At 41.9% G+C, this 22,062-nt stretch overlaps 2 protein-coding genes and 1 long non-coding RNA gene across 8 annotated transcripts in view; 1 reads left to right on the forward strand and 2 right to left on the reverse strand.

Annotated features, from left to right (window-relative positions):
- SPAST (spastin) overlaps positions 1-5,368 on the reverse strand; it is a 33,724-nt gene extending 28,356 nt beyond the window's left edge. The window contains exons 1-2 of one of the 5 annotated variants that reach the window (XM_068185352.1): positions 4,860-5,368; positions 1,276-1,359 (exon numbers count right to left, since the gene is read on the reverse strand). In XM_068185352.1, the coding sequence (XP_068041453.1) occupies positions 1,276-1,359; positions 4,860-5,265 (490 nt within the window). In that variant the 5' untranslated portion in view covers positions 5,266-5,368. Of the gene's footprint in view, positions 1-1,275; positions 1,363-4,859 lie in introns of all 5 variants that reach the window. The other 4 variants (XM_068185350.1, XM_068185349.1, XM_068185348.1 and 1 more) reach the window with 4 other exon arrangements.
- A 4,952-nt stretch (positions 5,369-10,320) lies between these two features.
- Positions 10,321-15,837, forward strand: DPY30 (dpy-30 histone methyltransferase complex regulatory subunit). 2 transcript variants are annotated; one of them, XM_068185355.1, is made up of 5 exons: positions 10,321-10,386; positions 10,835-10,908; positions 10,993-11,040; positions 12,177-12,319; positions 15,605-15,837. In XM_068185355.1, the coding sequence occupies exons 2-5, from the start codon at positions 10,873-10,875 to the stop codon at positions 15,675-15,677; spliced, it is 300 nt and encodes a 99-aa protein (XP_068041456.1). In that variant the 5' UTR covers positions 10,321-10,386; positions 10,835-10,872; the 3' UTR covers positions 15,678-15,837. The 2 variants fall into 2 exon arrangements, with proteins under 2 accessions (XP_068041456.1, XP_068041457.1); XM_068185356.1 differs by lacking the exon at positions 10,321-10,386 and adding an exon at positions 10,651-10,734.
- Positions 13,607-21,837, reverse strand: LOC137471224 (uncharacterized). The gene is made up of 3 exons (XR_010997471.1): positions 21,775-21,837; positions 19,087-21,042; positions 13,607-19,051 (listed from the first exon to the last, which is right to left on the reverse strand). It is a non-coding gene; the product is annotated as an uncharacterized lncRNA (long non-coding RNA).
- Positions 21,838-22,062: the final 225 nt, after the last annotated feature.

Consider the following 22,062-nt stretch of genomic DNA (forward strand, 5'->3'; position numbering starts at 1 on the left):
ACAAAGAAAAATCCATGTTAAAACACTATTTGGTAAATTAACTTTTAAGTGTTAATTTGGTAAATTAACTTTAACTAAAATACTGATACCCAGCCTTCCCTCCTCCTCCTCCCACCCTTTATCTATCCCCTCCATTAAGGAACTTCATTACAAAACTAATGAAAAAAACTCTAAAGCTTCCTAATTAATCAAGCATTTAAAGTTAGTTGACACTCTCTGCTTTACAACAGTGCTTATAGAGTGATGGGAACCCATACACTGCTTTGCATATTGTCTAACATTTCATGCTGACCTAATATGTCCCTTGTCTCTGTGTTTCTCTGAACAGCAACCAAGTGAAAAGAAAAAGGTTTTTAAAAAGCTTGAAAAGTGACTGAGAGGCAAGTACAATTTGAAAGAATTCATTCTGGCAAAATTAACAGATTTAAATTCAGTTGACTGTGTCCCTTTATATTTCAAAACAAACAGAATTAGACATTAACACCACTTTCTAAGAAACACAGTTCAAGTCAAGTTTTTTTTAAATTGTGCAATTTATACAGGTTATATCAAATGCCACTTGTATTGCCCCCTAAGTAAGATCATTACATACTTCTAAACACATGTGAGGGAATAAATACAAATCTGCCAACACACTTACAGGTTTAGGTTTGGAGCAGGTGATTTGGGTTGTTATTATTATAATATTATTTTGAGGACAGAAATTTTCAGCAAGTCCTTCACTACACCTGTATGTCTATGGTACATACCTGCTTCTACACTAAAGGTTAAAATGTTTCCACATACAGAGATGGCTTTCTTCCTTTGTTGGAAATGTTCAGTTATTTTGGCCTAAGTTATTCAGAAATACAATGTCAGGCCATTCCAAACTGGGGTGTTTCTTTTTAGATTATACTGAAGGGAATATAAAATTCTGCATAAGTGAGAACATGAACTGTCAACTTCAGCAAATCAAATCAAAACTCAGTATTTTGGCACTCCCATTATATAAGAAATCACATGTTTTACTTAACAGTGTTCATGAACTCCTTATGATTTTGCAGAGTCTGAAAATATTTGGAGCAAGATTTGCATGTGATAAAGACCAGAATTTTAAGGCAGAACAGAGAAAAGGACCAGTGTTCACCTACAGCTAAAACAGGAATAAGAAAATCCTCATGAAATAATTAATACAGCAGCCTGCTCCTAGCTCCTATCATATTTAGTAATATTGATTTCTCACTTCAAAGAAGCCATAAACTCAAATCAGTTCCACAAAACTCAAAACTGGCTTACCTTGACCAATTACTAAGACAGCTATTCCTTTTTCCAGTTCTTCAATTCCTTTCTTATACCATTCAACAGCTTGTTCCTTTTGTCCTGCTTAAAAAGGAAGTGAGCCCATTATTTTCTTGTACGAATTAAGCTTAGGAATGGTTCTACATAATGCTGCATAAAACAAGAGAGAGGAAGAGATATTTTAACAAAATCCTGTGATTTAAAGGAAGTCTTAAAGGGACACTATCAACTTTATATCTATTTAAATATCAAATTAGCTTTTCTATTAAAAACAGGTACTACACCAGCCTCAAATCACTTTTGCCTCTTTAAAGAATAACTCTTCATCTGCCTTAAAGAAATTAATCCCCCTCCCCAGCCCTGAAAAAAAAAAATTATAAAACACATAATATTCACTCCCAACAGAAACAGTGAAATTAACAGCTTTTGCCTCTGGAACCCAACATGTACCAACCATGTCCTGAGTGGATATTGCAGTAAACACAACCATGAACATGCCTGTGCCTGACCTAAGCTATGTGACACCATGACTGCAAGTCAACCACTGAAGACCTATTAATACCTACTTCATATTGCTCCCTTTCTATAATTACTCTGCATTAAAAATGAATATGCCTGCATATGGAAAAATACTCTTGCAACATAATTATAATCACACTAAGCATGCATTTCCACAGAGGAATATAACAGATTAGGTATTAGAACTTAAAACCTGATCAGCATTAACAAGCTACTAGTGGTAGAAAAAATTAAAAATGCCTACAATGAAACTTCAGCTACCATTACTCTAGTTTCAGATGACAGTGTTTCACAAAAGTATTCCTAGGTGCTAGTTACCAGTGGTTGTGTGCTTATACACTCAAATCTTTTGATAACTTCAGTCACAAACCTATTTTCTAGCAAAGTTCAGTGTTAGCAAAAATATTTCAATACATTTCTAGAATCATCTTCATGGTTTTCTCTTGCTCCTCTTCAGATTAATTAAAAAAAAATCTCTTAACAACACTTGGCAAGTTCCCCAGTGCAGGTAATTTCATGCTTTGCTCTTCTTAGCATCACAAACCACAGACTACCTGGCTATAGTCATGAACACCACACACCTTGGGAGTTACTTCATTACTGCCCTTTCTTCACCAGCCTCATATATCCTGACTGTTAAGGACAAAGCTAGATAAATTAAATCACCTGAGGTGAGTGACTTCAATCCTCTCTAGACTTTTCTTTAAGCTTCTTCTCTCCACCACCCACAGAAACAGTTTCAACTGCATCATAAATCTAATACTGATTATAGCTAAATAAAATCCTGATTTGAGATGATTCCAGCCACCTCTGCTAACAGAGCCTGAATGGCTTTGTTATTCTTAGGGGCAAACATTACAAGGTCATCATTAAAATTTCACTTCCAGCTTTTAACTGGAGGAAGTTTTCACAACACAATACCACACCAAGCTGTCTGCAAAGGTTGTGCTCCACTGCCACACAGAATGGTTGACTAGTTCTCAATGATTATGACATTAAAAATAAAATAAATGTCACATTCCTTCGAAGTTGCTGATTTGCTATATTGGCTCTGGCAGAACGGAGCTCATTTTCCTTAAACAGCCTGACTGGCACTGTGTTTTGGATTTGTGACTAAAACAGCTGATAACACAGAAATGTTTTGGATATTGCTGAACAGCACAACCTCAAGGTTTTCTTTTTCCCATCTAGATCCCCAGTGAGGAGGCTGAGGGTGCACAGGAAGTTGGGAGAGAACACTAGCAGGATGACTGACCCAAACTGGCCAACAGAAAATTCTGCATCATACAATATAATGCTCATAAGTAAAAACCTGTGTAGATGAATAACTGAATGAGGGCTGTCTTCCAAGGCAATCATCACTTGGAAAGATTTCTCACCTTTCTTTTTTATTCTTCACTTTTGCTTCTCCTATGCTCTCCCCTGTCCCACTGAGAAGAGTAAACAAGCAGCTCTGTGGATGCTTAACTGCTTGCAGGGGTCAACACACCATATGTGTCTTCTTAAGAAAAAATATTAAGCTTACTTGTGAAAGTGCCAAAACAAGAATAACTGCCCCACTCATTCAGAAAAAAATTACAAAGACAAGACAAGTATTCTGGTAAAATCAGATAAGCAAATAACAAATCTATGTATTAAAGGGACTTCTTTCTCAATGGGATGTTTATTGCAGTTGCAGGGCTGTAACAGTTGTGCAACTGCTCATATTAGCAGCAAAGATCATCTTACTAAATGCATGGCCTGTGCAGTTCATTCATGTATGATCACCCTAAAGATACCTACAGAACAAGTCCATTATTAAAATTCCTATTTAAGGGCTTACCCACCAAACCTCCAACAGTTAAAGGTCACAGCAGTGGAACAGGTGCTTGATAAGGTAAGACTTTGCTACTCCTCACAGAGCAATCATCAGCAACACCGAAGCTTTCAGCTACCTCACCTTCTTTCATGCTTTGCTCCTATGACCCTCAGTGCTCTCTCGCTGTACATCTGTGCTGAACTAACCCTGCTGCACATGGTGCACGTTTTTTTTCTCTCCCAGAGCACATACCAGTGCCACTCCCAAACTGTCAAGGCAAAGGAGGACACATCCCATGCTTTTATGGTGCTCTCAGCGTGCAGCTTCTATTGAAAGCCTACTCCTATATTTTTAATCTCCTCTTCTAGGATAGCAGTTTCATTAAAGCTCAACTGAAAGTTTAGAATAAAGCATTCTGACTTTTCCAGAGAATTTTGAACACCAGCACTGCATGCCCCCCAGGCCTACCTTTTGCATGCTGACAGAATCATGCTGCTGCATTTAGAATAAATTATTAAATTTAATTCAGTATCAAGTGTTTTGTTTGATTGGGTTTTTTTTAATGCTCTACCAAAAAAAAAAAAAAAAGTCTCACTCCTCTGTTTTATTTCATTGAACCCTAAACATTCTCCTTAAGGTCTTCTCATCACATAGCAGTAGGCTTTTAGGTTTTTTAAGAGTATGCATGGCAAATTTAAGAAAAACATGTTTTAAGAAACTGCCAAAATACTTAGAGTAAGTATTTATTTCCTTAACAGTCACACCACTCCAAATGGGCATTCTGAAGGCCAAGTAACCTGCAGCCTCGCTTGCGCACTCACACCATTTGTCAGGCAGTGCATTACAGGAGCATCCTTATTTTTGTCCTTGGTGCTTTTGTTGTCCGGCTGGCTTGGTGGAGGCTAGTTACAGTCACACACCCGCCCGCAATTTTTTACCGCCTCACCCAGACCCCCGCGGCAAAAATTAAATTTTTGGGGAGATATACAAGCACTTGTATTGCAAGGGGAACGAGCCCGAGCCGCAGCTTTGCGATCCGACCCGCACCTGCGGGCTGCGGCAGGGACGGACCCGGCCGGGGACCAAAGCACCGCCACGGCATGCGGGCACGGCGCGGCTCAACCCCCGCACACACCGTCCGCGGCCCCCCGCATTTCTCTCGCGAGCGGGTTTTGTTTGCTCTTAGCTGAAAGCGGTTCTACGGCACAGGGCCTTCCCGGCCTCCCCCCGCACCCCGGGGCGGCCGCGGGTGCTCCCTGCCTACCTGTCTCGTCCTCGTCGATGCGCAGAGCCATGGAGATGCACTCGAAGGCCCGCTTGTGGCACGCCCGCACCGTCTCGGGCGCCCCGCCGGGCTCGGGCGCGTCGCCGGCCCCGGCCCTGCTGCCCTTGGCGGCCATGAGGGCGCCGCGGGAGAGGCGCTCGCAGAGCCAGGCGAAGAGCAGCCCGAGCTGGAAGGCGACGAAGCGGAGCAGGGCGAAGGCGGCGAAGAGCGGGTACGAGAAGTAGTACAGGTTCCGCTTGTGCGGGGACGCCGCCGCCGCCGCCCCCGCCGGCGGCACGGGGGGCGCCGGCCCGGGCGGCGAGGAAGGAGAGACGCCGGCGGTCGGAGGCGCGGAACTGGAGCCGGCTGAGCCCTTCTTCTTCCCTCGGCCGCCCGGAGAATTCATTCACCGCCGTCGCCATAACCCGCTGCCAGGGACTGACAACAACCGGCCATGGCGATGGCGGCGGCGGCGACGCCCCTTTCGGCCGGCCCAGGGGGAGGGACGGAGGGCGGGACGCGGGCGGCCCCGGCCGGGGGCGGGGAGAGGTGGCCCCGCCCCTGCCACCATGGGAGGTGAGGGCATGGCGCCTAGAGCGCCCGGCCTGCCCCGCTCCCACGGCCCGAGGGGCGGGCTCTCGGGGGCGCTCGGCGCTGGGCCTGGGAAGCAGAGAGTCACAGAATCAATGCAGTTGGAGAAGACCTGTGAGATCATCGAGTCTAGCCTTTGACCGATGTAAAACTGGACCATAGCACCGAGTACCGCGTCCGGACGCGTCTTGAACTTGATTAGGGACGGTGACTGCACCTCCTGGGGCAGTCCATTCCCTTGTTAAACAACCCTTTCTGTGAAGAAATTCCTCCTAGTGTCCAACCTGGACCACCGCTGGCACAGCCTGAGGAAATGTCCCCTTGTCCTGTCGCTGGTTGCCCGGGAGAAGAGGCCGCCTGCCACCTGGCTGCAGCCTCCTTTCGGGGAGCTGCAGGGGCGCGACTCGACAGTGAAAGCACCAGCCCGCTCCAGCCCTGGCCGAGGCCCTTCAGTGTCGGCCCATGGGACGCACCGAGTGGACGGGCGATGAATAATTTAACAGGATTAGTTATTCTGACTGGCTGTGAGCCGCCCCGCAGGCACAATGCAGCGCAGGTCCCTGGCGCCGATCCCGCCGGGAGTCACTGCTAGTGGCACATAGGCAGAGCCCGGGGAATTCCCTCGCACGGAGAGGCGTGGAGCAGCCAGTCCTCGACGGCGGCCCTGCTCCCGCCGCCAATGGAGCTGCCCGCGGGAGTGTGCTCCGGTGCTTTGTCTGCTCCGCAGCTCTGTAATGGTAATGACAGGCTGTCTGCTCACATGCAGGGAGTTAATGGAATGCACTATACATTATAGATACACCGCTCTGGAAGGAAAAAAAAAAAAAATCTTCACTCTACTTACAAAAGTGAACTCGCAGTTGTCCAAGCCCTTGTCAATTATTTGCCCAGCCATAATATTTATTTGTGTTTCACCAAAGAGATAGATCCTCCACCTCACTACTCCTTTGGTTATTTCAAACCTTAAACATGCTTTGGTACCTTTAGTCTAGTCCCTCTCTGCTTCAACCTTCCCACCTTTGTGGGTGCGTTGTCTGTTGACTAATCTTTTTCACCATTGTTTTGCTTTGTCACACACTCTCTGTTCTACAAATAATGATATTAGATTATGAAAAATCATCTCCCTGCTGCAGCCCTGAACTGCACACAGGAGCTGAGACAGTCCCAAAACTGTAGACAGATAATTCAGTGCACAATCAAGTCTCCCCTGGCTCATAGCAAGAAGTAGCAGTTGGTGGCGCATGTTAATTAAAAGTATATGCCAAACTAAAATCACTACTGTCTGCAATATTTTATTAGTTCTTCCAAAATTACTATAAAACTACTGGGTTTTTTTTTTTCTTGTTTGTTTATGCACCATAAAGTTACCTCCAGATTCCCCTGGTAATGTGTATTTATTTTCTTAAATTACAGAGTGGAGTGGTTTTCTTTTAATGACAGAACAGCACAGAGTATACAGATTTCTTACTGTAGAAAATACAGAATTTTATCACATATAAAGTAACATACAAATATATAACAATTATTCATGACCTAGACCATTATTAGACAGTGAACCTATCAGTGCTGAAAAAATGCAGTAATGTACACCAAGTAGTCTTCTTTTGTATTTTGCAAGAAGGATTATGTACTTCTATTATGAAAATACTATCAAGTATGTTCCACTCACTCATGAGTAGAGAAATTTTTTTTAGTATATGTAACTGTCCTTTAAAAAATCTCTTATTTACTGATATAAAGGTTTAACAGATGTTGTAATACCAAAGAAATTCCAGAAGCTTCAAGCAGCGTTAACACTAAGCAGCATTCAAAAATGTGAAATAAGCTTCTAACAACAGATTATCGATCTATTGTCTTTACTATCCCACTACTATCTAAAGTATCATCCTATTCCTGAGCAAAACAGAAAAGCCAGTGAAGGAATAAGTTTATTAACAAGGACAGATTGAATGACAATAGAAGACAAGGTATCTCAATCAATCCTGACTAGTCAGTTTATTCAGTTATTTTTACTTTTTCAAAACATGTAGAATGACACCTTTGTGAATCATGTGACTGTATCATGACAATAAGAGAGTGCACTTTTTAGGGGTGTAATAACACGTTAAACCAAAACACAGCTTCAAAAGCAGAAATCAGTGCGAAATTATGAGAAAGTCTTAATGCTTTTAGGGAAAACCTACAGAGCTAGTTCACTATTGTGGCTATTAAATATTTTATTGCTCTGCAAGTTTAATTTCCCTACCCTCTTCTATTAAGATCACACTAGCAGTCATTGGACTTGTCAGTGAAACATTCTGATTAATAATCTGGTAAAGATTAATGCTACTTTGAAAAAAAAAAAAAAACAAAAACAAAAAACCCCAACAAAACCCAACAAAACCCACAAACCCTTAAACCACATCAGAGCAGTGGGTGGCTTTCTGCTGGTTAGTGACATATCCTGCCTCAGCAAGGATTCTGACTAACACCAGCAAGGGGTGGAAGAAGTGAAGGCTCCTACTCTGGAGCGGGCAAGTTTCATTCTACTCTAAAGATTGAGGACTTGTGAAATACAGGAGATACAATCTGGTGTCTCAGCAAAAGATTTGGTAATCTGAGCAGACCAGCATTACAGTCATGGGAATTAGAAAGGTGCAACTACCCTGACACCACGATTTACCAGTGCACAAAAGGGTAATTTGGAAAACCTTTTTTCTTTCCCAACATGACCTCTAAATGCAATTCTCTAAAATGTCATGACTAGAACATGATGAAAAATTCAGAGAGAGGCTCAAAACTGACTGGAAAGCTTATACATCTTCACATTAAGAATTTGTTTGTATTCCTTTTCTAAGTTTCAGTAAAGAAATCTCAGTGTTTTCACCTCACCTGTTCGGCATCAGGTAAGTTTGCCAGCACTAGGTACTAAAATAGATATAAACACAGGACACAGTTCTGCTCTAATTCCAAGTTCTTCAGTTGAGTATCAAATCTGTGACTAACTGCACTAAATTTTGAGCCTGCTTATCACACTGGTAACATTGTCAGTTTGGCAAACATTATTTCAAATTCATTTATGTACACACACTTCATTATTACCACTACTAGATAATTATATCAGAGCAGAATCTATTGAAAACATAGCATTTTCTGTTATTTCTCCCTTTCACTAATCTTTTAGGAGCATCAACTAGATTATTCATATACATCGTCATCACTGCAGCAAGAAGACAGAAAAAGAAGTAGACCTATTTTTGTAAAACAACAAAACAAAGTTTATTTTCTAAAAAAAAAACTAAAAAAAAAAAAAAGCCCAATCAAACCAGAACATCCCAAAACTCCAAACCTACAGAAATGAAACAACTTTGTCAGTTTGAACCCAAAAATATTCTTAAGGTATTTTAATTCTCTAGCACAAATCACATTTCCAGACAAAGCATTCACATAATCATTAGGGTTGGAAGGAACCTCTGGAGATCATCTGGCCAAGGCAGGGTTATCAAAAGCAGGTGACACAGGAATGCATCCAGGCAGCTTTTGAATCAGGTAGTCTCCTCTAGAGTAGGAGACTTCATGACCTCCCTGGTGTTATAAACGCCAATCACTTGGTTTTTAAAATTTTAAAAGTTTAATAATAATAAAATGGTTATAAAAATAGTAATACAATTAGAGTAATGAAAATTTAGAGTGAGGACAATTACAAGACAATAAAAAGCAAAGAATTACGGACGTCCAGATGCTCTCGGGCACTTAAGCCCAATAAGCATGCCTTGTGAACAAAGGAATAATCTTTAAAAGCAGTAGCCTGTTGCATATTCATACATCTCATACATGATGCATAAATTCCTTGCAAATTAAGAACTTTTCTGGTTTTTGTCAACTTCTTCCCCTTAATCCTGGTGGTTCCATAAAGACGGAGAGAAGGTGGAAGAATGTTTGTCTTTTCCGATAAGGAGGCAGTAATTCTTTATGGGCCCCCATCATTGTCATCTCTGTGTGAAGAGTTTCTTCATTATCTCATCTCTTGCTTGAGCTAGTAAAAAAAAAAAACCCACATACATAGGCTATATTTTAACTACAAAACTACATATACCATACTATTAAAATGTTAATACAGCACTTCTAATCAATATAACAATATACGTATAGTATTCAATTTAATATTTGCGAAAAGCCAATCATAAAATATGCATTTTTCACACTGGGCAGCCTGTGCTCCAGTGCTCTGCCACCTTCAGCGTCAAGAAGTTCTTCCTCAAATTTAATTCCTAATGAAAAGAAAACAAAGCAATCAGGTACAGATGTTCAAACACCAGTACAGTTTGTCACAGCACAACAGCTACAGAAGCAGCAGACTCTTCCATTTCCTGACCGCTTCAAGTCAGGACAGGATGACTGGAGCTGATCCCTGCTGAAAGCTGAGCAGCTGCGATTTTATTAACAGAGGGGAAATTCACGGCCAGCGCTCACCTTTGCGCAAACCACACTACGCAGCTCTGGTAGGTTATTTCACTAACAAAACCCCAACGCAGCTCTGGTAGGTTATTTCACTAACAAAACCCCATTTTCACACCCAAATTAGCTTCAGCAATGTTATTTTTCGTGAACGCCACAGCGACCTCCTCAGAAAGCTAGCCGCATTAATTACGAGCACATTTCCGTACCCCAAAACCCCAGGCTGATTCGGAAGCGAGCGCATCCCGCGGGTTTCATTGCCGACGGCGCGCCCCGAGAGGAACACACTCCACCCCCGCTCCCGGCCCGCGCCCCGCCCCGCCCCGCCCCGCCCCGCCCTCCCCGCGGCCGGCGCCGGGGCTGGGTGGGGCCGGCGCAGGCGCAGTGCGCCGGGGGCCGATCGCGCGGCCGCTTCGCTGACGTCACAACAGTTCGCGACGGCGGCCGCGGCTGTCGCGGAGCGGCTCCCGGTGTCCCGCCCATCCCGGACCGGCCGGCGGTGAGAGCCCTGCGGCGGGGCTGCCTCTCCCCCGCGGGGTGCCCGGGGCACGGCCGGGGCGGTGCCCGCACGTGGCCCGCGGTTGCGGCGCGGCCCCAGCCCGGCCCTGCCCGCGGGGGCTCTGTGGGCGCTGTGGCGGGCACGGGAGGGACGGACGGAGGGAAGGAGGGAGGGAAAGGGATGTCTCCGGCTTCCCGGGGGGATGAGTGCTGTGTTTCCTAATCATAGTACTGCTCTCTTCAGCGGACTTAACGCAAAACTTAAAGGCGCATCTCGGTTCTGCGTGCGGGAGAAACCAGTTCAAGTTTGGCGCGGGGGGGAGCACGGAGCAACTCCCTCCGCTTTCTAGTAATTGTGCCTTGGAAACCATTAGTAACGAGTGATGCAATATCAGTTCACATGGGCTTCATCTCAGCCGACTGATCAGATTTTTTTATTGCTTTCCAAGATCTTCTTGGACGTCCATCAAATTTCACTTTTCGAATCATGGAGGGAGAACAGATTATGGAGGGACAGCCACAGGTATTACAAGAAATGTTTTAAGAGCATTACGTTATATGTGTAAAAGGAGAATTTTAGCTTTGCTAACCATGTGTTATTTTACAGGTTCCGGAAAATCCTCATTCTGAATACGGCCTCACTGAAAATGTAGAGGTAACAAAGATTTTGTTGCAGTGGAAGTCACATTTGTGATTAGGGGAAAAAAGTTGACACCTGAGTCTAACTTCAGAAAAATGTAATAATCTCAATGGAGCTAAGCAATACCTGTCCCTGGGGAAAATGGCTGTAAATATATTTTCTGTTTTGCTACTTCCATTGTTCTAAATGGTACTGAAGTAAATAATGAGCCTTTTAATAAGTTGGGACTTTTTTAGAAGTATCTTATGATTATTATCTGTTCTCTTGGTATCTGTGAGAGATATATAGTATGGCACCAAAAAAACCATCCACATTAGGCTCAACCTGTGCTGAGTAGACTGGGAGAATCACTTCCTAACTCTATGGCATTTATTTACTCTCTTTATTAAAGAAAAGCCTTCAGTCTCCCTTTATTATAAGTTCCTACTCTGTGCTAAGCTTTTGCAGAAGCTATTTTAAAACATCTTTTGGGACTCATCTCTCTGATAACTGCTTGTCTCTATGCCTCAGCTTCCGTGGTTCCTATAGAATCATAACACATTGGTCCCGTGCCAGTAGATTCATGTATGTTACTGTTGGGTTACTGGCAGCGGGAGGGTATCACTTTTCAGCTACAGTTAATGGTGTAAGATGATTCAGCACTTTTTCATCAAAAAGTACCTGGAAGCATTTTGCATGTGTTTTCTTTGAAGTGTCCATGTATACTTGAGTAGAGCACACTTACAAAGTACTTGACTTTAGCAGAGTCCCCTTTGTCAGGCTTCACCTGAATTCCTTGTGCTTTTACCATTTTGTGTTAGAAGCACACGTGTACAGGAACCATCTGAGACTCTCGTTGGTAGTCATTCCTGGTCTATAGTTCAAATCAGTGAATGAAAAAGCTGAAATAAAAATTACTGGGATTGGATGTCTTCTCTTGTAGAAAACTTACAACTTCTAAACAGTGTTTCCCCAAAACACAGGAATTTAACAGAAGGTTCCTCTGGATTAGGCTTTTGTGCAAGGAGAAACATGCACTTAAATACTCTTAAAAGTTGTAAAGAAATTATTGCCATCAAATTGCAGAGATTGGTACTTTGCACACAAACTTCATAGTAGATGTGGCTGCTATTACCAATGTTTATTCACTTTTTTTTTTTTTTTTACTTCAGAGGATAGTAGAAAATGAGAAACTAAATGCCGAGAAAACATCAAAGCAGAAGGTGGATCTCCAGTCATTACCCACACGTGCCTACTTGGATCAGACAGTTGTACCTATCTTGCTACAGGGACTTGCTGTTCTTGCAAAAGAGAGGTAAGATGCTTCCGTGATCCTTCTGTTCCCAGGAGAATGTAGATCTCAAACTTGGGCAGTGCAGCACCTTTCAGGCCTCGCACACCGAATATGGTTTTGCTCTTTGTAAGGTCCTCATTATATAACAGGTTTATGAACCCATGAATTACTGTGATTAGCCATGCAAGATGGGTTCCTCCCTTAGGCACACATGGCACGACAGGAGTTATTTGTTGAATTCATGATCTCCCAATGAGGTACACTATTGCAAAAGTTTTTAGAGGGAAAAATGGGAGGGGTTTTGTTATTAATTTTATCACATAATTCACCTTAGAGAAGCAAGGCAAGAGAATGTTCTAGTTCTGAAGATTTTTTGTAGTGTGGAATTATAAACAGTTCTGCTTGACATTTAAGAGAAGGAAAGACTAAGGCATGATGTGCATCTTTGTCAGAGATTAAAATACTTTCTAAAAGGTGTGGCTGAGCCTGCACTGTCAACAGAGTAAGAAGCAGACTAATGGTTTATCCTCTGAGTAAAGATGATGCTGTTGAGATGCCCCAGCTATCTTTACCAGTCAGTGTAGAAAGGTATCCTTCAATAACAGCAAACAGGTGTCATTCTTAACAAAACTAATTTCTAGCCTTTTGGTGTGTCCTCGCTAGTGGCAAATCATACTGCATGTAACCATCTCTCAAATTGAAATAATACAATCAAAAGCTGGTATAGATGACCATAATTGCATCATGGCACCTACAGTCAGAAAAACCATCAACAGCGTATGAAGTTCAAAAGGAGTTGGGAATTTAAGCTGCAATGTACAGACAGCTAATTAAGCAAAATTAGGCACCTAGGAAGGTCCACCAATGTGCACACCTGAGGGATGTGCAGATCTTCAGCTGATATCTGTGGGGATTCTGCTGCAGACTTAATGTAAAACACAGCCCAAGGTTAATACCCCACCCTTACACTCTGAATATCTGTGTGACAGGCAAACGTTTTCCTTCCCTTCCCTTCCCTTCCCTTTCTCTTTCCCATCCCCTTGCCTTGCTTTGTCTTGCCTTGCCTTTTTTCCATTTTCTTTATGGGGGCTCATCACAGAAGTGAAATTGGATCATTGATAGGAGGAGTTGAGGAACAGGTAAAATATGAATAGTATGAACCTGCCAGGGCAAACTGTCTGTTCAGCTGAGAATAATAAACCCTCAAGAGTGAGAAAGCTGAACTATCAGCTCTGCTGTATAATCTACTGCTTAAAGTTGAACAGGAAAATAACTAGTGGATGCTAAGTTCTTTTTCAAAGGAATATGGAAATGTTCAGTGAACACCTTAGTACATCTGATGATCATGCCTGGAATTCAGTAGAAATTACCATCCAGGATAGTGAGCATATGGATAAATGACATATCTGGCAGGAGGTCAACACAATTTTTGTCAGGTCTTTTAAGTGCCTTGCAGTTTATTGAAGGAGTCAGCAGGCATACATAAAGAGGAATGCAGATGATGCAGTCTGACTGTTTAAATTCCCAAAAAGTTTTTCACATAGTTATTCACTAACAGCTTTTAAAGAGAGTTAGTTGCTGTTGGGATTAAAGGAAACACCTTTATATGGATAAGGAACTGATGGGAAGATATGAGATAGGGGTAGAAGTAAATGTTGAATTTTTATGGTGAAACAAGCTCAACACCAGAAAAATGCAAAAGATCATTTATAAGAATTTGAAGAAGTGGCTGAAAAAAGTTGTTAATGAGACTGAGTTTTACAAAATAGATTAGGGAGTTTTATGTTTCAGTTTCTGTTGGTTTTTTAAGTTGATCAATTGTAAATAATTGCACTGGAACTTCATAAAACTGTGAAGACTGCCATGAAAAATTTAAACTGACAGAAAGTGACATTGAATCCAAATAAACATAAAATTGTGGACCTCGGAGGGTAGTGAAAAACACTGCTGACAAAATGTTAGATTCTGAGCTGAAAATTACCCTTGTGGAAAAATATCATTAAACTGTTACATGTATATGTCAATGCACTGCTTTAATCAAAAATAAATTCTGAATGGTAGGACTTGGAAATTGAAGGGGGAAAACCAACTTAAAATTAAAGTGGTAAAAAATAAGCATAATGCCACTATTTAAATTTGTGATGTTCTTGTATTTTTAAAATTATGTGCAAGTCCCCTGTATTCTGGTAGAATGTGAAAAAGTGAGAGTGACAAGGTGGTCATAAGTATGGAATGCTATGTGTATATGGAGTGACTGAATTGATGATGTCCAGAAAAGAGGCTTCTGTGAACGAACATATTAGAGCCTGTTAAATTACAACAGCACAGAGATGATTAATTGGGATGGACTGTTTACTATCTCTTCTGATACAGTAATCAAATTAAATGAAGCAGGTGGCAAATTCATAATGAACAAAAGGGCTGATCTTCATAGGTCCCATAATTAAGCTATTTTTTTGCTTTCAGTTGAGGACATTAACATTTTATTTGTGCTCAAGAAGCAACTGGTCAAAGCTGTAGAGGAATCCACCCAGGACTATTGAGGTTGCTAGCTCAGGAATTGGTACATGCTTGGAAACCAAAAGGATGGTCCTGAGAAGTATCTCTGCATATTTTTGTTGTTGTTGTTTCTGTGCTCTTTATAGGCATATTTGCTCGCTGCCAGACCTTTGGTTTGACCTACTATGGAATAAGTATGTCATTTATTCTGTGGACAGAATACAGATTAGCAGGATTCACATGGTATAGCTGGAGGAATTCTTTTTAAAAAAACTACAGACTAAGGCCAGTGATCAAAAGTGTTTATTATTGACTACTTGCAAGTTACAGCACTTCTCAAACTTGAAGATTTGTTGTGTTTCAGTTGCCAGGAACCATGAAAAAACTCTTAATATACGAAGCTACACAATAACCACTCAAAAAAAAAAAAAAAAAAGGAAAACCAGCAGAAATTGAGTTTTACTTTAAATAGCATGAGTTAAAGAAAGAGGCAAATGCATGTCATATCCAATGATATCTGTACAGTATTTATGCTTACAGACTGTGGTTTTAGGTATGTAACTATTCTAGCAATTTAGTAACATTGAACCCACACTGACTGAGACCTCTTTTTAAAAACTTTCTCATTAGACATAAACTGGAAATTTACAGAGTCACTCTAGGTAGTTGGTCATCCCTAAATCAATGCTTAGAAGTGTTTGGGAGGAGCTGCGTTGCTTTTAAGGGAAGGTGATTGGTCCTTCAGCTACCATATTTCATATAATAAAAAAGAATTGCTTTTGATTTACTTTTTTTTTTTTTTTGCAGACCACCCAATCCCATTGAATTTCTAGCAGCCTATCTTTTAAAAAACAAGTCACAATTTGAGGACCGAAATTAACTCCATAAAAATGAGGACAGTTTGGCTGCTAGACTGAAATGCTCATTTGCCACAATTTGTTTTCTGCTGTAAAAATCCTTTGGCCACGTTGTTGTCTTTCTTAACTGCACAATTTGCTTTATCTTTTGAGTTTATTTAATAAAGAACACTTTACATTTAATTGTTCTCTTGTTTTAAACTAGCTATTAAGAGACTTTCAAAATAAAGTACTGAAACTGCACTACTGGATGAAAGTCTGAATAATTCCATGGTGCTATGTCCTCTGAATGCGTGACATAAAGGGGAACAATTCATTACAAGAATCACATGGCTGATAATTTATATAACTTTTAGTTGGGTTTTATATAGCACCCTCCAGTGTAACATGCCTAAACAGAAAGCAAACAAATGCAGAACAATTAAAATTTATTTATTAAGTAGTGAGAACTTGCTTCAGAACACCCAGAAATGGATTTAGTTAAAACAAACAGTGACATCCAGCAGCTGAACAGACCACCCTACAGACAGCATCCAGTGTCTCACATAGGTACATTAATGAGGTGTGCTGTTCAGCATTTGTCATTGATCTCCTATGACTGGATTCAGTGGAAACACAGAATGAATTTGGACGTGATGTATAAGAGTTCTCTAATTCAGCTCTCTGTACTGCTACCCTTAGTTGTCTAAAAACTTGCAGGGACTGAGATATTGCTGTTAGTCTTAGTAGGAAGGTTCCCACTATTTTACATACATCTTAGTATCTTAAAATAGAAACATTGAATTAGTACAGTCTAAGAGCAGTAAGAGTGGAGAATAAAAATTGAAAGAAACCTGCAAACCCCAAATCAAGCCTAAAAGCTGTCTTTTGGAAAATGTACCAAAATTTGGAAGGAGATTACTAATTCTACTGCATTGTGGTGAACACAGTCTCCATCAAACAGCGACACTAAAAAGATACCGAAAGGATTTTAACAACAGTGTTTTGACTTTCTGGAATGAGTCCCCAGTGTCTATGTTGAAAATTTGCAAGACCAAAGAAAAAGAAGCAGTTTCACTCGTAATCCTCCCCAGACAAAGCAATTGTCTTAGATTTTTGTACCTGAATTCAGAATACAATCAGATTTCTTATCTCACATTAACACTTGTCAAGCAGCTGCACAAAACTTGAAACACTCTGGCTTTCTGCACAGCTCTTGCATTAACCTGGAATCTCAAAGCATCAGTTCCAGTACTTAGGGAAGCTGTCCCTGCCAGCAGTGTGCTGTCTACTCAGCCACTGGTGTCACTGGTATGTGGTGTCATCTGCTATTATTTTCCCATCTAGGCTAGAGATTTAATTCAAAAGAATGAAAAAGCCATGTTCACACAGTGATGGTGTTAGAAGATTTAGTATGGCAGCTTTTCTGGGCAGCCTCTTCTAAGAAATAAATTGTAATGTGACTAGCAGCAGTGAACTCACCACTCTAAGAAATAAATCTTAGTGATTCTTGTGAAGGTATGACAAGTCAACAAGATAAACAACCATTTTCCTTTACTTGTTAAATTGGTTTCATCCATTGAGCTCTTCTGCATAGAAGATATTCTGTAACAGGAATAAGTAGCAAGTTAATACCTGTATTAGCTAGTTCTCAGTTACAAAAGTAATGATAAAGCCTGAATTTTAAAAGCATTTACTTGTTTTAAACTCTTCACTACAAAACAATGAAAATTCTGTGAAGAGACTTGACAGATGCTTGCTACCCAATTTAAACTGGAAAGTGGTACTGTTTTTCCACAGGAAATAGCAGTTCTGAAAGCTTTAAGATAAATTGTATTTAATTTTGAAATACAAATACACTTAGAGTAAAGCTTGAAGAAGTACTTGAAATGGCAACTTCAGATATATGACAGGCCACTGCTAAGTAGCTGAAAGCCATTATATTTTTTAAATTATTTTTTTAGTGTTCACTACCCCAGGTAGCTGAGTATATGCTCCAAATGGCAGTAAAATTGAGTAGATAATAAAATTGAATACCTAATTTACTTGACAACATGCCTTTCAAGATTACTATTTTAGATCTCCAATATCCAGAAGTTACTATTCAGTAACTGTGAAAGAATTATATATGTGTCATATGTAGTATTTTGAAGTGTGCCTTTTTAACTGCTTCTACTGAGAACATTGTCATTTACCTGGAAGGGAACAATGATAGAAGAAAGGATTTCCCACTAAAAGCAGTTCTGATCAAAGGATTCTACATCCTTCTATTCTGAAGCCTGTTACCACCTAAAATTACAGTTTGACTTGTGAAATCCTTTTTTTTTTTTTTTTGCTTCTGTGATTTATCAAGGACTTTCTCCAAAATCAGTACGTCTTTGAGCAATCCATTTTATTTTCTGAGGTGCTATCACCATTGTAAAAGCAGTCTGATCAAAGAAACTTTTCTCTCCCCATCAGACTTTCCAGAAATAAAAGACCTGCTTTCAAACAAGTGAAAAATCTGAAAAATTCTGAAAGATACAAGCAGTTGAAACCCGTAGGTTGGAAAGGAAACATGAGAAAAATTCCTATGCCTACCACGCTTCATAGAGTGGAGGTTTTGATATAGTCTTATCATTGTACTAATTACATAACAAATTATTCTTAGCCAAGCCTTAGCTTGTGTTCCCTATGCCATTTCATAGTCAGGATTCATTTTAAGAGTGACTACATAGCATAGATCACAGAAATACAGAATGCTGGCTGTTACAGAAGGAGGCATTTTACCATGATGAAAAGTCTATCGGCACCGTTTCTGCCAATGTTCCCATTCAAATAGTTTTAAGCAAGGACTTCAAATGTAAATGTACCATGAATAATTATGGAGCAGTTTACATCGGTGCTAGTGCAACACTGACTAGGAATGTGTCATATTCCTATTCCAAATGTGCTTTTAGCTCTCTTCTTGAAGTTTGCTTTGCAACTGTGTGTAACAGACCTGTTTTCCAAGAGGAGCCTAAATTGATAAAAGACTGCTGGGTGGTTAAGAAGTATTTACAAGATGGATAATTAGCCACTGATATTATCTCAGATGCTCTTATGTTGCACAGGAAGTGGAGATATTTCCCTTGTAAGGACTGTGAAGCTGGGAGTGAGGCGGGGGTGTCTGATTTTAACAGTAGAAGGAAGGACTGGTAGGAACAGCAGGTTCCTCAGATGCAGAACAACAGTTTGTAAATAGAAAAACCTAAAGTAACAGTGAACAGCTTCCTGAGAAGGGAGGGGACAGGAAGCGATCACTGTGAAAAACACCATAGGAAAAAACCACGTGCAAGAGGACAATGAAAGCAAAAACCAAGAAAGCAACAGACCATGAAAGCTGGGCCAGCTGAAAACCTCCCATCCCAGCTGGTCACAGGGTGTTACTGAAGGAAAACTCTGCATGCTGAGGACACTTGCCAGTGCCTTCACGCTTTTCTTCCAGGTAAGGAACAATCTGCCAACAGACACACATGTGCAGCAGAGGTCTGTGCTTTAAGGGTGGGCAAACTTGGGGGATTGTCCATGCATTTTGTCAGCTCTCTCCTGCATATCAGAGAAAAATGACTGGAATAACAGCTCAGAACTGTTAAGTGCTCCCGTTACTGTTCCCCATACAAACAGTGCTTGGAAGAATTTTAGATGAAGTAGGAGTATCTCCCAACTTAACCCATGCTTCACATCATTCCACTGAAAGCTCAGCCTAGTTTCTCAGTTTGTGGCTAGAACATTTCCATACTCCGTGTCCTGAGCACCAAGAAGCCCAGCACTGCCATCGGTGGGATCCCACCCTGTGGAAAGGGACCCACAAGGATCAAGTCCAACTCCTGGCCTTGCACAGGACACCCCAAGACTCACACCATGTGCTTGACAGCGTTTTGCAAACACTTCTTGGAAGAGCTGACTGCTTTTCTGTTTCTGCCTCTTCCATTTACAGGTGGTACTGAGGGAGCACACCACCGGCCCTTACACAGACAATTGACGATCAGGAGAGTACAGTTACCAACAGGAATCCACAACTCACTAAACACTGCTCAGTGGTATTAGGACCACTTATGATAGGGTACAAATTAATATCCTGCTGTCACCCTTAGCAGTGGAAATGGCAGAAGTTGCTTTTGTAGTATTATGACTGACAAACTTTGTCAGGAGCAAGCAAAAACTAGAGGGTGTTCTTCAGCTTCCATGGGCTCTGGACTGACAGTGCTAATTGATAACAGAGAAGGGCAGAGATTCACCTGGCTGTCACAGTGTTTGTGGCACATACCACAATTTTAGAATTAGCAAAAAGAAAGCCTGTGCTTTCTGCTAACACTGAGCTGTAGTGTTCCTCTGCATCTACATGGATGCTGTGTTCATGTTACACCCAGTAAAAACTTCATCCTAGTCTAGGAGAGATACAACTACACACAAGGAAAGAAAGGGTGATGAGGAAAGCAAGGGAGAAGGAAGCTTAAAAAAGAAGCATCAGGAGAAAAGGAATCCAGCCTGTTATATAGCAACAAGAAGAAATATATGTAAGGAATTTTAAAATACAAGCTGAAGAAGAAGAAAACACTGTTGAAGAAAGGTAGTACACCCAGAAGAAAATACCTATAAAATGTTTTTACTTATTAAACCATCTGGGTTACTGCTCAGAAGTTCTTATCTTTTAATTTAATTGAAAGGGAAATGCTTAGAGAAAATAAAAGCTTTTTCTCTAAGTGATAGAAAATAATACCAGATAATGAAAAATTATGTTTTATAATAAAATGTTCCTCCTAGCAGCCTCTTCTAACTGTGGGTGATGGACTGTGGGACAATGGTGTATCAATAAGTTGAATATACTCTGATGTGACCCGTTTCTAAAGTATATAATTACATGTATTTTTTCCCATGCAGTAAAATTTATCCTCTGCTGCATTTGTTAACTTTATTGAAGGATTAGTTTATTGAAGGATCACTTCAGGAACTACTCTTACTACTGAAGTTTGTGTAAGCTATTTGAGTGGTACAAATGGGTATCACAACTACCAATATGGTTTTATGTTAAAACAGTCAGATAGGGTACTTGTTTCGGTCTAGGTAGCAGTTATAATCTGCATTAACCTTTTTGAAGACACTATTTGTAAAATAACAATAGAATACTGTAAGGATATGTGGAGCAGTGAAGGCTGCATAAAAGATTGGACATTTGCTGGGATAATCAGGGCCCATTTCCTCATGGCTTCCCATTAGAAATTGGAGACCCCAGTCCTTCCTGGCCCTCGGGTGCATTGGCAAGGTCATGGGTGCAGAGGAGGATCCTCACTGATAAAAAGGAGACCAGCCATGCCTGCAGCATGAGCCTTTCTGATCTCTGAGACTTACTGAGAATAATGCCTGTGTCCCCTCACTTCCTTTGTTTTACTGTAACAAAATTCAAAACCAAAGCAATCCCCCAAACCTCCGTATTTTGCACGCATTTATAACTGCCTGGAGGACTTTTCGAAGAATTAGATGACAAAGGGGGAGGAGGAGACTGTGTTTCCTGACCTGGCCCACACGTGCTCCAACTCACAAAGGCCCAGTCTGCTTTTAAGGCCTTAATGGCTGCAGCCCTTCATCTCTCCTGTTGTGGTTTCCTCTCTGCTGGTTGCATCTCTCACGTCAGCGGTTTAAATTGCTTTTTCCCTTCCCCCTTTTGTACTGGCCATACTCCCCCTTTCAGTTCTGCCTCCTTAGCTATTTTGAGCCACGCTTGATGTCTCCATGGCAGCAGTCCATTCACCAGATAATAAAAAAAAAAAAAAAAAAAACCACCAAAAAAACTTAAAGGGGTGGGGAAATATTAAGCTGAGAAGAACCGGAGACTTCCACACAGCTACACTCCCATGGCCCTCGCTCCGTGCCACGCTGCCACGGGCGTCACGGCATGGGCAGCGAGGCGTAGGGAAGGATCCTAGTTCGGAAACGCGGAGGCCCGGCGCAGCAAAATCCATGTTCCCAAAGATGCCTTTGGGAAACGGTGCCCCGTCCCACGAGCCCTCAGCATCGCACGAGCTCGCAGCGGCCGTGCCGGGCGCGGCAAGCGGCGGAGGACGGGACGCTGCCGCGGGTCCCCCCGGGGGGCTGCCGGCCCCCCCGCCCCGCTCCCCTCACCTGACCCGCGCCCGGAATCTGCCCCGCCACCACGGAGACACGGCCCGGCCAATCAGCGCGCACGGCACCCATCACCATGGCAACGCGCCGGCCAATCAGCGACGGTCTCCCCCACGTGGCCCCGCCCCTACCCCGCCTCCGCGGGGCGGTGCCACACTTGTCAAAGGAGTGGGCGGAGCCGGCGGCGAGCGAGCGGCCAATCACGGTGAGGCTTTTGCTTTGGTGCCCAATGGGGGCGCGGCGCCCGCTCGGTCCTTAGTCCACGGGAGCCGAGCGGGGCCAAACCCA

Source organism: Anomalospiza imberbis, chromosome 3 (genome assembly GCF_031753505.1).
Source record: "Anomalospiza imberbis isolate Cuckoo-Finch-1a 21T00152 chromosome 3, ASM3175350v1, whole genome shotgun sequence".
In the NCBI taxonomy this organism is placed as follows: domain Eukaryota; kingdom Metazoa; phylum Chordata; class Aves; order Passeriformes; family Viduidae; genus Anomalospiza; species Anomalospiza imberbis.

Coding starts and splice junctions, on each gene's coding strand:
- DPY30 (XM_068185355.1), top strand. CDS start 10,873: ATGGAGGGAGAACAGATTATGGAGGGACAGCCACAG. Junction 10,909..10,992: donor TTATGGAGGGACAGCCACAG/GTATTACAAGAA, acceptor GTTATTTTACAG/GTTCCGGAAAATCCTCATTC. Junction 12,320..15,604: donor GCTGTTCTTGCAAAAGAGAG/GTAAGATGCTTC, acceptor TTTTTTTTGCAG/ACCACCCAATCCCATTGAAT.